Raw genomic sequence first — 12,314 nt, 5'->3', positions numbered from 1 at the left:
ACTGCTTTATCAGTGAGCCCGACTTTGAGGCTGTACATTCAGCGATAATACCGGCAAAGTGACTCCCAGAGGTTTCTGAGGCACCTGATTACACACACCAATCTCAAGAAAGCAACAGCAATTCATTTTTCATCAGGGAACTAAGAATCTGGCAGCTGCCATTTCACTTCCAAAGCAGAAATTGTGCCTGTGAATCTCTGTCTTTGAATATAAGTTTGTATGTTAGGTACATTTATGGTAGAAACCCCCCCCCAAAAAACAACAAAAACCATCAAATTTCTCTTCTTTTTTCTTCCCTTTGTACATTTACAAGGCAATGTTGAAATAGAAACATAGTGGCTGAAAGGCAAAATGGACAAGCATTGTAATGCTCAGGCAGCGTGTCCTCAGTTTGAGACAAGGACCATCAGTAAAGCCATCAGCAAGGCCACCATATTGGACCCTGAGGCCACAGGGGATGAGCAGGGACCGGTAAAGGTTCGGCTGAGACACGCTTGAATGGTGCGCACTCTCATTTGCTTTATTGCCACAGTCATTATCTCTGATTCCTCGAGGCTCTTTCTGTCTCTGCGCTCAGGTTTTCCCACTGGTACCAGGGGAAGACAAGGATGATGTCAAGTATGTTCGCTCTCATCGTATGAAAATGGAGATTTCAGGCCATTTTCTGGGGACTCGTTGAAGGAAAGCAGGATGGAGGAGATAACTGTTCATGAGTTGAGAGAAAAACTGTGGTGCAGGAATTTTTAAATTGCTGAATTAAATAAAAAGATTTTTTTCTTTTGCTTTTCATATATACACAGTTGAGTCAACCTTGCTGTTTTGTTATTAGGATGATTAAATAACGTCTTCCTTCTCCAGTCTTACTATAATGATGGTCTCCAGGACTCTCACCTTGATTGGGACTCGCGTGGGTCAGAGGACAGAGACGACACTGTGGTTCCCGCTGCTCCAAAAGTGCCATGTGCTCTTTATCATGAATCATAAGATAGTAATGCAATCGAAGCTAAAATGCAGTCACGTAGAATTCAGAATGCTGAATATTAGCCTATAAATGACAGATAATGAAGATCATCTTGTGTTGATGTCTGTATATAAGCTGTAATGCTCAGAATTACTAGTGACCTCATGTGGTGTTGAATTTCCAATATGGAAATAATTCATTAAGCTCCAAAAGTGCACAAATTGATTTTATTATTAGTGTTAATTTGCTTCACGACTGAACAGACAAGTCTCAGTTTCAGCCACTAAATCTCTGTAAGCTTGTGTCTTCCAGCCAGACACAAGCTCAGTAATTTCCTGCACTCCTTGTTTTTGCTGCATCCAAATGTGATGTCTTGATTCACCCTTTAAACAACCTCTCTCCCCCCACCCTGTCCCTTCTCCTTTCTCTCTTTCATTTGTTAGAAACACACAGCAGTGGCACAATAAAATCACCTGTCACCTCAGTGAAAATAAAGCACGATGGCTGCTGGGCTGGGTGCCAATGCATTTATTATTGTTTTTCTTGTGATTCAGTGGCATTCAGACTCATGTGCACATATATTATACATATATTCAACAGATTTTTATTGGACACAATAGCTATGGATCTATGACATTTAAGTGCATTTGGATTCGTCTTACCTAAACTCATGTGAGCTTAGGAGGAATCCTACTAACAATACTGTTTTGGAATTATGCTTTCATTGCACTGCTACTGCAGGAAATTCCCAAGAAAGCTTAATCACAACCACATGACAATTATCTTGGTCTGGCATCACAGTCAGACAACATTCCCTACTGACTGGTTATCAGATGAGCTGCACTTATATGTGGCGTCCTCATGATCTAGGCTGCATCCGTTATCTGCATGCGAGTCTTTAAGCGACGTACTGATGGAGCAATGGAAGCAGAAGGCGTAGAAAAAGGCTGAAAGGAGCAGGACAAAGACCACGCAAAAAATGACCACAATCAGGAGGGTGGATCCTTCTATGTGAAAGCGCTCACGTGGCAGAAGTGCTGTGGTGGTCAGGAGGCTGAAAGCTGTCGGGCTCGCGTCAAACCTGGGATGGGGAGTGAGTGTTGGGAAGGGCGGCTTCATGGAAGACGGGTAGGCGTCTTCTGGCATGATGGATATGTTCCGTCAGTGGGTTTTGGAAGGTTTTGTTGTGGCCTTAAACAAACCAACCAACAAACAAACAACAAAACATTTTAACTAGCGTAAAATGAATCCAAGTGGAGTTTAAAAGCAAGATAAGCATACAGTATATGCAGTGATAAGCCAACCTGTTGAAAAGACAACATTTGGCAATAGAAACAGTTATTTTGAATCTCTATTAATGTAATGACATTTTGTAAATTGTTAACCCTTTCAAATGTAAACATTAGCTTTCTGTTCTGTATTTTTAAACTGGCAGGTTAATGAACACACAGACAACCAAACACAGAAAAAGTTTTTTGATTCCTACCTGCAGTGTGTAGTTGCAGTGTTGTGGTCCAGTTTCTGTGCAGGATTCAGGATTTCCTTGGTAAAGGAGGTAAGGCGAGCTTTGGGGAAATGAAAGAAATGAAGGAAGGGAGAGAGAGAAAGGGCTATACCGAGGAAGAGCGGCAGCTGCTTCTGGACCAGGGATAACAGGGATGGTTGCTATGGCAACACTTGCCAAGGGGCTACTTGCATGAGAGTGACATCATGTCTCTTTAAGATTAAAACACGTTTTATTGTATAGAAATTAGGAGATTTTTACATTTTAAACAATCCAGAGGTAAAGCCACTAAATTGTTGCCCAGTAACCTGAATGAAATACATAATTTATTTTGTATTTACAGAAAGCAATAAAAGCATATGCTCAATCACACTTGACCTTTCAAACAGCAAACAAAATCAGAGGAATTAGTGTCAGATCACTTATGTGCAAATAGAGGACTCCCCGTCTGCCACAAGAGTGATCCGACCCTCTAATGCTGCCACCTGTGGGCGAAAGAAGCAGCACTGAAAAGTCCATTGCAAACCTCATTTCTCCACCAAAGACTGTACATGAAAAGAACTCAACGCCCTCCCAGCCCCTGCACTGTCTGGTCCCTTTCAGACTGCCATAAGGTTCTTTAGTACAACTTGTAATTGGTCCCACACACCCCTGCTGTGCTCCCTCAAAAGACATTGAATGTTTTAAGGCTTGCTCCAGTATTAGTCACCATGGAGATGACTCACTTAATCAGCCAACATCTAGCGTTTTGTTAACACTTACCAAGTAAACAAACATACATTTAATTTTTCAGAACTACTCAAAAATGTCAGACTAAAAAAAACAAAACAAAAAAAAGGGGTGGGTGGGGGATATTAATTTGCATAATTTAATGCAGAGCAGAACACACGGAGTAAAGCCTGCCAGCTGATGTGATTTTAGAGTGCTTTCAGATGGCTAATTGCAGCTCCAAACAATAGAAAGAAAAGATCCATTAAATCCAACTGCAGCAAAAGCAGGGCCAAAATGGCTGAATAGAGGACTTAGCTTACACCAAGGTCAGCGTAAAGGACAAATATGTGGAGAATGACCACAGGGGTAACTGCTCGAGTACCAGGACAGATTAACTGATTCAGGAAGTACCTTTTTTTTTTAACACATCTCAAGACAGAACTTGAATAGTAGATGAGACTATATGCATTTCTGCTTGAATGCCGTGCATTCACAGCTGGATGTGAGATGTGTCATATGACCAACCACCACCGTTAGAGCAGCTAGACAGGTCGCACGCTAATACAAAAGTCTTGGAATTAACATAGAAAACATCTGAAGAAAAAGAATCCCTGCCGAAAATGTAGACAACCCCTCTCTGTGTAATTTCCTTCTCTCTGTTGTTCCGCTGTGACTCAAAGATTTGATATCTTCTTCTGCCACGCAATGTGAGTGTGTAATTGTAAACCCTCTTCCCTCCAACTTCTCGCTTTTCAATGAGCCCCTCACTCACTGTACGGTGTAAGTGCTTGTCATCGTAGAGTGGAAATAAAAGCAAGATGACAGCTGAGCAGGGGCAGATCAGCTCGTTATTGTTCCTCTTGTCACTCAGGAGATGATTTACAGTCACATTTGTGTGTTTCTGTCACTGACAGCTATTATCTGACCCGTAAATGCCTTTATTGTCTGTGCATGCATGCATTCGTGCTTGGACAATCTGATTACTGATGGCTACATTTGATTTGAAAACAAGGAAACACAATGGCAGAAATGACTAATTGTTTTATTTGTTAAAAATCTCATGACACATACATTACACTCACACTGAGCTGGTGTTTGTGTAACTGACAGACCACTACATAACTACACACTCAGCTTTTCCTTCCCCCAAGAAAGCACACAGTTTGAAGAGACGAGGATAAAAGAGGGAACAAAAATATATTTTTTAAGGACGGAAGAATGACCAATGTATGCCTAATTGACTTACTGGGGCTAAAATGTGTCTTTATATTGGCTAATTTTGCATAAAAATGTCAGAAATTGTAAAAATAAACTTGTTTTTTAAATCTGTAAGGGGAGCTGAATCTGTTATAAGTGAAGTCTGGAGATATTACATGAAACATATATATTTTTTAAAAATTCCCTTATGTGATCTCTGCACTGTTTCACTCCGATCGGTTTTGCTTGGGATGATGATTCACTTCTTCTTATTCACAATGTTGTTACAAATCCAGTCCATCCCATCCTAATGGAGAAATGAAGACAAAAGAAAATGATCCAAACGATCCAAGCATGGAAAACAACACAAAACCATCAAATTAATCACGTTAAAGACTTCACTGAAAGAAACAGGGTCTCTGTTTCAATTGATTGTGGGCCCAGTGAATAAAGGAGGGACATGCAAAGCATTTGTTGCCAATTAGATTCCATATGAGGGAGAAATCAATAAATCAAAGTCAGGTCTGACCTGAACTCCCTCGCCAGAAACAGCAGAGCAGGCCTGAATCTGCCACTCGCGGTCCCGATACGTGTGCAGGTTGAGCCCCTCGGCGATCTCGCTGGCCGGTGATGCTGTGGCCAGGTCCTGCTTATTGGCAAAGATGAGCAGCGGAACGCCCTTCAAATTCTCCTCGTCAGTCAGCTCGGACAGCTCCTGCACATACACACATAGGTGCAACTTTTGATTCTATTTTGTGCACAATAGCATTACCGTTAGTAATAAGGCTGTTAGTAAAAGGGTTTAGACACTCACCAGCCCCGTCTCTTCAAAACGCTTCTTGTCCGCACTGTCAATAACATAAATCTAAAAGAAGAGACATGTTACAGTGTTATCACATCCACATTTTCTGAAAGTTTACATTTTATTATCTGCAAGAAATTATTGTTAAAAAATACTAGAGAAGAATGTGGTCACATCATGTCCAAAACATCCTTAAAGAAGTGTTTAATCTCTGCTTATATGTGGGATAGTGTCCTGAGGGTTAAAAAGATATTAAAATAACATAAAACTTCTCTACTTTACTGTGTTATTGATTTAAAATGGCTTAAAGTGACCTACTCACCAACAAGTCTGTGCTTTCCAGATACTTTTTCCAGAAGGGCCTGATCTTTCTTTGTCCTCCGATGTCCCAAACGTTAAGTTTCATCCCATGGGAGGCAACACTCTTTATGTTGAAGCCCTTAAGAAAAAACACAGCACCTAGAGTCACTGCCCTGCCTTCAATTTAAAAGCTGTTTCCACCTGATAAGGTAATTCATGAAGTGTCACTGTACTTGATCAGTGGTTACACTCAGTTGTTTATAAGGATATGGTTGCTCTTCATAACACAACACCTCTGTTTCAGTTGGCAAAGTTGTATAACAACTTTATCCCGAGGGCCATCCGAGGAGCAAATCTGAGGATAAGACTCGAAGGATCAAGGTAAGTGTACGTGTTCATGTGTCACGTCTGATTTAGCTTTGTGTCGACTATTGCCATACTGGACTGCGTCCTCCCTCCCTGGTGTCTGATGAGCTTTCACACTTGCCCAGTACCGGACCTGGCAGTACATCAACTCAGTGTTGGCTTGTCTCGGTAGAGTAATACAAGGTCATTAGATAACGACATTAGAGCTTAGATAAATACATCAGAGGGAGATGAGAGAAAAAAAAGAGAAAAGGAGAGAGAGAAGCAGTCATAACGCCAACCAGGATGTTCTCAGAAAATGTGTGGAGAGCATGCAAATCAACAAGGTCATGTCGGGCTACAGTTTATCTCGCGATGAAGGGTTATTTAACAGTGTAACAGCGTGATCTGACAAATCTGGTTAAAGCATGTGTGGTGTGAGGCCAATGATTGCATTTTACTGTGTGGGTCAGGAAAACAAGGGTCATCTGAGTCTCATTACTTCAAATGTGCTCTGATTTAGCAGATATTGCAAGGTTAGACACGATCCTCTCACCTGTTATGATGCTTGGCTACAGTATCATGAAAATACAAACCATCTTCCAATGTTTTGTATTTTTAATTACATTTTATTACATTTATTACATTATATTTAGTATTCAGAAGAGCTTTAATGGTAAACTGCTTATTAACAAAGTATTGATGGAAAACTGCTCACAGACGGACCTTTTTTCACTTGATATACATATAATAATGAGCATCGACTGTTTATGTTAAAATTGAATTGATTTAAACAAGGAGATGAAAACACAATGATCAGCATGTGTTCTAATGTTATAGAGCGGATGCACACTGCTTTTTGAACACATAACTTCCTCTCACCTGCGTTGGAGTGATAGTGTTCACATCCTCAGAGGCGAGGCTTTTCAGCAGGGTGGTCTTGCCAGCGTTGTCCAATCCTAGAAGCACTATCCTGACCTCCTGCTCTGTGGATCCCTTCAGTTTCTCTATGACAGAGAGTAAGCCCTGTGGAGAGGCATGGGGGCAGGAGGGGCAGGCAGAGCAATAAGGCAAAGAAACTGTCAAGCATCGACTCCCTCAGAACTGAATAATAATTAAATTAAAGCATAAAGCCAGCCAACTTTGTATGTAAATGTGAGTAATTAATACAGTCAGGTTATTGAGAACTAAACACAATCTGAGAGTGCATCTTTAGCCTGGGCCATTGAACTGCTTTGTAATTTAAAAGAAAGTAATCCAGACTAAAGTCTAATGGCTTATTCCTTTTCTCCTTTTTCTTCTTTTTTTTTACGAAGTTTGTGAAAATTCAGCTCTGTAGTCTTTACATAATCCTTCTGAAAAACAGGAACCAAATGGCAGCCGTCACATTATTTTGTCCCAGCCCTAACCTTTGGAGGCAAACAGAAAATACTTATGTACAATGCATCCTTTTTTCTTGGGTGCATTGTTTCTCTCATAAAAAGCAACAACACTAATCACACTATTACTATCCAAAAAACAAAATTACATGAATAGACAAAAATAGCTTTAGCCTCTCAAAACAAAATCCCACTGACCTCTTTCTGATTTGAGGTCAAAGCTCCCCTCACAGAGGCCTACTTGTTTTTCTTCCTCAGTTTTTGAAAAGACTGTATTGCTACCACAGACACCCTGTGAGGATCACTGTGTTGCTTTATTTAGAGAAGCACTGGTGTAAAAAATAGCTCCATTCATATAGCTGTACATTAATGTGATTAGTCTGCAGGGTTGCACAACTGCAGACAGTGCAGCAAGGCTGCCATATTGTTGACTACAGGCACCATAGTTTTCAACATTTCATTTGCATTTCTGGTTAACTGTACAATAAAGAGATTCCATTCCATTCCAAGAGATTCAGGAGTAAAATCTTAGTTACTGTTCTGTATTAACACAAGGAGTTCAGATAATCCATCGTGTCTGTGAGCTGCAAAGACACACAACACAACCGCAAAATACTTTATGTCTCATGGCCCACTGTTCAGGTCACAGCTACTTGTAAAACCTCTTTTTTATGCAGACTCATAAGGTTAGCATTTGAGTTTGTAAGTCTTGCTGCTCCAAATCAGGTCACCTACCTTTTGAGCTTCTCCCATGTTGGTGTGTTTCCTGTGGCGTGGCTGGAGGGCTACAGCTCCATTCTCCAGTGAAGCTCACACACAGGTGTGTTAGCTATCCAGTCACCCAGCTATCCAGGAAAGGGACCAGCAGCCTCTGTCTTTTTCCCTTCCTTCTCAGTAAACCTGGGTGGGTTACGTGATGCGTTTATGTGATAGTAATGTCTACCTGGACATGAACTGCTCCTCAATGTAACTGTAGAGTTACAAGAAGGAAGAGAGGCAGGGCGTATGGGACTGGGATTAAGAGGCCAGAATTAGCCCTAGGCATCCATGCAAAGGCAACCCCATCCCCCTCCTCCCCCTTCCTCTGTCCATCCCTCCGTCTCCACTTTGCAGTGGCTTTACCTGGATTATCCCTTAGCCACCTGTTATAGAAGGAAACTGAATAAACAGTCCTTCCTGACCCACTCATACATGCGGATAAATAAGTTTTTGCCATATGGCCGGGAGGGGAACCCCCCCAAAACACTGCTAATGCCAGGCACTCTGGCAGCATGAAGACCGAGCTTAACACTTAAACTTCAAATCATTGCATCCTGACATTGAATCGAGGCACCTAACGCTATTACTATGTTCATAAGTCAATCTTCAAATCCCACATTCATCCCTCTCATGGATAGGAGTAGACAGCATTACACTCCCATATATCCATTACATGCAAGCCACTGTAAAGCTGAGCAGTGTGTGCCACTGTGAGTGGAGCATTCAGCAGGATTAGTGCGAGCATGCCAATCCTGTGTGTGGATTAAAACATTTCTAGGTTCTTTTTTTTTTAAACTGAGCAAACTAACAGAAATGCAACGCTACATTGTGGAAAAGTGTGACTTTAACTGATTAAACACGCACACATGCACTCAAAAACAGAGATTAAAGAGTATTTATTCAATTTGTGAGCATTCAAAAGTCTGAAATATCAAAAAGATAAATATATATTATGTTGCATAAGATCAGAATTTATTATATCAAAATATGATAGAATGTTTTCTTTTTAGGACTCTCTGGGTGTGACAGGATATGGCCCACCAGCAGCCTGTCCAGCCTGTCTCTGTCTCACCCTCTCCCTGTGTTTATCTGCAGAGAGAGAGCATTCAAATCAGTCAGATGTGTCATTCTGAGTTCTGATGTGTAGATAGATTCAAGATCATCAACGATATTGTTCAAAGTTGTAACTGAAGGCACCAGCCTGTTAGCTTAGCCTCGCACAATTACTTGTAATGCGGCAAAAACAGCCTGTTTTCACCCAGACATTCATAATAAGCATCAAAATTTGTTGTATTTTATTGATAGTCATATCATGATAGTTAAGTTAGTTAAAACTAGAAAAACTTCTTTCTTTCTTTCTTTCTTTCTTTCTTTCTTTCTTTCTTTCTTTCTTTCTTTCTTTCTTTCTTATTGTTGTCTAATACCACAGACATCTTAAAATGAGCTCTTACCACTGTCTCTTTTCAGCTTACACTTCATAATCAGTCCCATAATCAAAACAAGGGCCAAAGCTGCAACACCACAGACCACCAAGATGATCACAGTGTTGTCTGGACAATGACACACACATAGACAAATACACAGGAAGTGAAGACACATGGTATCAAGGGCTGTTGATAGCATGCCATTATACACATTTCTAAAATCATAACATATAACAGAAGTATACAGATGGATGGACTTACTTTTTACAGACAGTGTGTATGGTTTAGAATCACAACAGTAACGGGAGCACTTTACTGAGCAGATGTATATGTCAGAAATTGAAAGGGCACTTTGGATAAGAAAGGTCTTATTATTTTCTTTTTCTTTGACCGCCTTATTTTTCTTCCACTGAAAAGTCACAGTTGAATTTTCACATTTTTCATTGCATGTGAGAGTGACGTCGTCACCCTCATTTGGGCTGGATGGCTCGCTGCTGATGAACACTTCATCTGATGGGCAGAGTAAACATGAAAAGCGAGGAAAGCAACAATAAATAATGTTAGGTAATTAGAGTGTGCTCTGTTATAATCCATTGCTTCAGACAAAGGTATTCTCAAATGTTACATTCAGTGCATTGTTTAAATGTTGCTCCTAAAGAGAAAAAAAACGAAGAAGAATGAACACTGTCACATTCAGCATTATTAAAAAAAAGAAATTTAAACGTAATCTGGTCGACTTTCTTTACTCTTAAAGATTTAATTTTAGAGATACACAATTATCAAAGAAAAAAAAAGCTTATCAATATTTAATTTATATTTCATTTTAGTGTCAGACACAACCTTAGGCTGTTATCACACCTCTCTACCAGTTGCAGTCTATTCAAGTTCACAGGATTTATAAAAAACAAACAAACAAAACAAATAAAAACAAAGTGAGGACTAACCATTACACAAAGTGCTGTTTTCACATTTCGCATAAGTATCTATGAGAAAAACAGATGAAAAAAAATAACGTCAGGAACATTTTTCCAATGCATCTCATTTTGCATTTTATTGGCAGGCAATGTTCAGGCACATTAGCTGCGACATGACATTTCCAGATGTACAATTTTCCTTTTCCCCCATCTGCCATAGTTTACCCTGTGATGGTACATTTCAAAAACTCAACAGTAACACAGGCAGTCAGTACCAGCTACGATATCAGAATATAGAGCGAATTATTTAGAGCTAAACTGGCACATATACAAACAGAGAACAAGAAAATATAGACATATATACATAAATGTAGGTGAGTGCTTACCAGAGAGGAGATAACCAAGCATGAGATAAATGATAACCATTCTCTACTAGAACAGACTGGATTCACAACCGTTAAGAACAGTCTGAGAAATTAATGTCATTAATATCTAAAAAAAAGAGCATATAGAAAAATAGGAAGAACAAGTTTCATAGCAATGAAATACTTTAAAACTTTTAGACAAAGCATTAAATATATTTTTAAAGTTATACATATAATACGTAATGCTCTTACCTGGATTGCCTCTGACACACAGACCAGAGTGATGACCCGCTCTGCTTTGCTTAACTGAATAGTCTTTGCATCAGAAGAGGCACGGCAAAACTGATTCTAAACACTGATAGCAATGCAAATATATTCATCCCTGGAATATTATAGCATGAACAAAGCAGCTGTTTGTTGTGAAGGTGCATGTGACGACAACGATGACGGTAAAGCCGCCGCTGCTGCTTTCATGTAACATTGAGTGACGTTTAGGTCAAAATGATGAGATTTCTTCAGCTCTGATCAAAACACCCAAAACATAAGGACACATGCTGAGAGATGGAGCTGTGCTCTAATATAGCCTGTTATCAGGGAAACATTGGTTTACTTAGGCAAACTACCCTCTGCCTCTGTGCACACAGTTTATTATGACACATACTAAGATGAACTTTTCTAAGAATTTGGAAGAATAAATCCAAAATGATTTAGTTTAAAAGGCACCTCAAAAATACATTACTGCCTTTTACTGAAATCATGCATTACTTTAAACAGTGACTTATTCAAACAGTGGCCACTAGAGAGTGCTGCTCATCACAAAATCGTATTCATTTTTTTCTGAAGGGCTCCCGTGCAGCTAAATGGTCTACCATTGCCAAAACATGTTACACACTGCTAAAGCTAAATGCTTTACAGCACATTCAGAGACTGAATTGAATAAAACCTCTGTTTTGGAAAATGCATGCATACAAACCCACACACACACGCTGGATATGCAAACTCCACACAGAAATAGAATGACTGGCTTTGCATTCAAATTCTCTCTGGGCCACCTTAACCAAAGTGACCAGACGGTAAATAAGATGAATATGGTTGAGTAATGTGGCCCGTTGCTGTTTACATTCAATTTGTTTAGTCAGCTTAACGTTAATCAAAAATTTCCCTTACTGTGGCCAGTCTCGATAGATACCTAAACTCATCAAACACAACAACAGAAAACAATAGTTCACGGAATGATGACACAAGGCTACAATTTTGCTATTCCATTTGCCATCAAGCTCTTTATAGTTGCTGATAAGAAATAACAATGAAACGGATTAAGCCACACTCTAATTTTCTTGGCCTTGTACCAAGTGATTAAAGAGAAAACTGACTTGTTAAAAGGAAGCGATGTAGGAGAATGTGAGCAAACTGGTATTTTCCCAGATGTGCTCAGGCTGCTATTTGTGCAAAGTGAGTCCATTCTACATGGACCTCAACAACCTTTCAAATCAAACAGCTTTGGAAATAGTTTTAAATGAATTTACAACTGTTTTTGAGGCAAATATCAGCCTGCAATCTGTGCTCATTAAAGCACTTAAGCAGCTCTAGTTAAAGTCATAACTTTCTGTTTTTGAGTGTAAATTCAGGAAGCGTTACAAACTAACCTTTGTT

At 39.7% G+C, this 12,314-nt stretch overlaps 2 protein-coding genes and 1 long non-coding RNA gene across 3 annotated transcripts; 1 reads left to right on the top strand and 2 right to left on the bottom strand.

The window, feature by feature from the left end:
- Positions 1-4,202: 4,202 nt before the first annotated feature.
- On the bottom strand, positions 4,203-8,184 carry arl3l1 (ADP ribosylation factor like GTPase 3, like 1). Its single transcript, XM_004571712.3, has 6 exons — positions 7,935-8,184; positions 6,703-6,846; positions 5,498-5,614; positions 5,188-5,238; positions 4,903-5,088; positions 4,203-4,680 (listed from the first exon to the last, which is right to left on the bottom strand). The coding sequence occupies exons 1-6, from the start codon at positions 7,950-7,952 to the stop codon at positions 4,633-4,635; spliced, it is 564 nt and encodes a 187-aa protein (XP_004571769.2). The 5' UTR covers positions 7,953-8,184; the 3' UTR covers positions 4,203-4,632.
- On the top strand, positions 5,600-5,945 carry LOC143412484 (uncharacterized). Its single transcript, XR_013092981.1, has 2 exons — positions 5,600-5,684; positions 5,780-5,945. It is a non-coding gene; the product is annotated as an uncharacterized LOC143412484 (long non-coding RNA).
- Positions 8,185-8,837: 653 nt separating the features above from the next.
- LOC143413950 (uncharacterized) lies at positions 8,838-10,986 on the bottom strand. The gene is made up of 6 exons (XM_076877437.1): positions 10,914-10,986; positions 10,683-10,788; positions 10,327-10,365; positions 9,644-9,892; positions 9,410-9,508; positions 8,838-9,047 (listed from the first exon to the last, which is right to left on the bottom strand). The coding sequence occupies exons 2-6, from the start codon at positions 10,720-10,722 to the stop codon at positions 8,965-8,967; spliced, it is 510 nt and encodes a 169-aa protein (XP_076733552.1). The 5' UTR covers positions 10,723-10,788; positions 10,914-10,986; the 3' UTR covers positions 8,838-8,964.
- Between the last annotated feature and the right edge of the window lie 1,328 nt (positions 10,987-12,314).

This window comes from Maylandia zebra, linkage group LG2 (genome assembly GCF_041146795.1).
Source record: "Maylandia zebra isolate NMK-2024a linkage group LG2, Mzebra_GT3a, whole genome shotgun sequence".
Lineage (NCBI taxonomy): Eukaryota > Metazoa > Chordata > Actinopteri > Cichliformes > Cichlidae > Maylandia > Maylandia zebra.
Note: the sequence above shows the minus strand (reverse complement) of the source record. Positions and strands in the feature narration are given on the sequence as shown.

What these genes read in the sequence shown, in the direction of transcription:
- arl3l1 (XM_004571712.3), bottom strand. An exon ending in GTTTTGAAGAGACGGGGCTG is followed by an intron (nt 5,089 to 5,187) that starts GTGAGTGTCTAA and finishes GTGTATGTGCAG; the next exon opens with GAGCTGTCCGAGCTGACTGA. An exon ending in TTTCTGGCGAGGGAGTTCAG is followed by an intron (nt 4,681 to 4,902) that starts GTCAGACCTGAC and finishes TTTCTCCATTAG; the next exon opens with GATGGGATGGACTGGATTTG.
- LOC143413950 (XM_076877437.1), bottom strand. Translation starts at nt 10,722, where the DNA reads ATGGTTATCATTTATCTCATGCTTGGTTATCTCCTCTCTG. An exon ending in ATACACACTGTCTGTAAAAA is followed by an intron (nt 9,509 to 9,643) that starts GTAAGTCCATCC and finishes GTCATTGTCCAG; the next exon opens with ACAACACTGTGATCATCTTG. An exon ending in TAAGCTGAAAAGAGACAGTG is followed by an intron (nt 9,048 to 9,409) that starts GTAAGAGCTCAT and finishes CTCTCTCTGCAG; the next exon opens with ATAAACACAGGGAGAGGGTG.